Genomic DNA, 2,314 nt, shown 5'->3' with positions numbered 1-2,314 from the left:
TTGTAACACGAATCCATAATGGGAATCCCCTATTCCAGTGTTCCCAACTTTTTTCGCAATGTGGCCCTACTGGCTTTTGACCTGATATGTCATGGCCCAGTGGGGATCATCGCAATTTTTTGAAACCAAAGAAATGTCAATAAGAACCACAACTTAATTCAATTAAGACTTTTGGAGTATTTAATGGAACAATATTTCTCATTTGAACAATTTCTTTGTGAAATGAATTAATGCGAGTGAAGTAAAGCTAATTTATTTGTGACAAAGGATCTTGCGAGAAATTTTTAGAACAGAACATCAAGAGAATAAATTGAAAAGGCAAATGAACACTTCAGACTTCAAGGCTTTTCAATAAAAACAAATATTTATTTTAAATTAAGAAATGAAACTATTAACACATTGCAATAATAACCTGGAAAATAAACAATATTTGAAAACTCATGTCCAGGGTGCTTTGTTTGTGGGCTGTAACACAAAACATTGCAGTATCTGCCAATTGAAAAAAAACTCAAACCAGTTTAACCTAAAGCTACTTTAATGAGAGATGTTCTCCTGAATTTTCTGCACCAGTTTCCAAATCCTAGGTTCTGTTGTAGAAAGCGCACGTCTAAGATCTGCCTCACATTCAAGGCGGTTCCGAGCCTTTGTCTTCAGCTGCACCAACGTTGAGAAGCCTGATTCACAAAGATAAGTTGTTGCAAAGGGTAGGAGTTTCTGAAGGCATTCCTTTGCAATTTTGGGGTAGCTTCCCATCATTTTTGACCAAAACTCAGAGATAGAGGAAGCTTCAAAGACATCTCTGCATCCAGAATCATCTTGAAATTCAATCAGTTCATCTTGCAGGTCATCCTGGACGTCACTGACTTTAACAAGAAAAGAATTTCTCATGAGCGCCAGTCCTTCTCTCCCAATTTCTGGAAAGTACTCCAGAAATTTTTCTCGGAGACAGCTGAGGTGTGTCACAACATCCTTTGCAATGCCAGCATCCAACGGCTCATTAATAGTGACTTCTGAAAGAGATTCAAACATGCCAAAGTTACCTTTCTCAGCCTTTTGTTTCAAGCTTCTGGATAAATGCACTGAGAGTGTCAATGAACTGAATGATAGTTGTTCCCTTTCCTTGCAGCTTTAGTTTCAGTCTGCTCAGTTGATCAAAAATATCCACAAGGTATGCGAGGCGAAAGACCCACAGCTTTTCATGGAAGGAAGCTTCAAGTTTGTGCTTCCCTTGCATCTGTAGGAAACTCTGCATCTCTTCTCGGAGTTCAAACACTCGTGCCACAACATTTCCTTTTGATACCCAACGCACCTTGGTGTAGTAAAGCAGGTTCTTATGCTCTGAATCCATTTCTGTGCACAATTGCTTGAACAGTCGGGAATTCAAAGCACTGCTTTTCATGTAGTTCACAATTTTGATGACTTGTTCAAGAACATCCTGAAGATGAGATGGAAGGGTTTTTGAAGCAAGTGCTTGCCGATGAATCAGACAATGAACAGAAATGATGCCTGGAGATAGATTTCGAACAAGCGCTTGGAAGCCACTTTTTGCTCCTCGCATAGCTGGGGTGCCATCAGTGCACACTCCACAGAGATTGTGCCAGTTCAGTTCCTCATGGTCAAACAACTCTGTTACTTTTTCCATCACATCCACAGCTCTGGTATTTCTTTCGAGAGAACAGCAGAATAAGAATTCTTCCTTGATGGAATCACCCTTCACATTGACTGTCTTTCCCTCGCGGTCCCCCTGTACTGTCTTTCCCTCGCGGTCCCCCTGTACTGTCTTTCCCTCGTGGTCCCCCTGTGCTGTCTTTCCCTTGCGGTCCCCCTGTGCTGTCTTTCCCTCGCGGTCCCCCTGTGCTGTCTTTCCCTCGCGGTCCCCCTGTGCTGTCTTTCCCTCACGGTCCCCCTGTGCTGTCTTTCCCTCACGGTCCCCCTGTGCTGTCTTTCCCTCACGGTCCCCCTGTGCTGTCTTTCCCTCGCGGTCCCCCTGTGCTGTCTTTCCCTCGTGGTCCCCCTGTACTGTCTTTCCCTCACGGTCCCCCTGTGCTGTCTTTCCCTCACGGACCCCTGTGCTGTCTTTCCCTCGCGGTCCCCCTGTGCTGTCTTTCCCTCGCGGTCCCCCTGTACTGTCTTTCCCTCACGGTCCCCCTGTGCTGTCTTTCCCTCGCGGTCCCCCTGTGCTGTCTTTCCCTCACGGTCCCACTGTACTGTCTTTGCCTCGTGGTCCCCCTGTGCTGTCTTTCCCTCACGGTCCCCATGTGCTGTCTTTCTCTCGCGGTCCCCCTGTACTGTCTTTCCCTCGCGGTCCCCCTGT

At 45.7% G+C, this 2,314-nt stretch overlaps 1 protein-coding gene across 1 annotated transcript; it reads right to left on the bottom strand.

Annotated features, from left to right (window-relative positions):
- Positions 1 to 1,045: 1,045 nt before the first annotated feature.
- Positions 1,046 to 1,642, bottom strand: LOC144891242 (protein FAM200B-like). Its single transcript, XM_078773649.1, has one exon. The coding sequence runs from the start codon at positions 1,640 to 1,642 to the stop codon at positions 1,046 to 1,048; it is 597 nt and encodes a 198-aa protein (XP_078629775.1).
- Between the last annotated feature and the right edge of the window lie 672 nt (positions 1,643 to 2,314).

The sequence above is a fragment of the Myxine glutinosa genome, chromosome 3, assembly GCF_964187855.1.
Source record: "Myxine glutinosa chromosome 3, kmMyxGlut1.1, whole genome shotgun sequence".
Lineage (NCBI taxonomy): Eukaryota > Metazoa > Chordata > Myxini > Myxiniformes > Myxinidae > Myxine > Myxine glutinosa.
The sequence above is the reverse complement of the archived record's forward strand: the minus strand, read 5'-3'. Positions and strand labels throughout refer to the sequence as shown.

What these genes read in the sequence shown, in the direction of transcription:
- LOC144891242 (XM_078773649.1), bottom strand. Translation starts at nt 1,642, where the DNA reads ATGGAAAAAGTAACAGAGTTGTTTGACCATGAGGAACTGAACTGGCAC.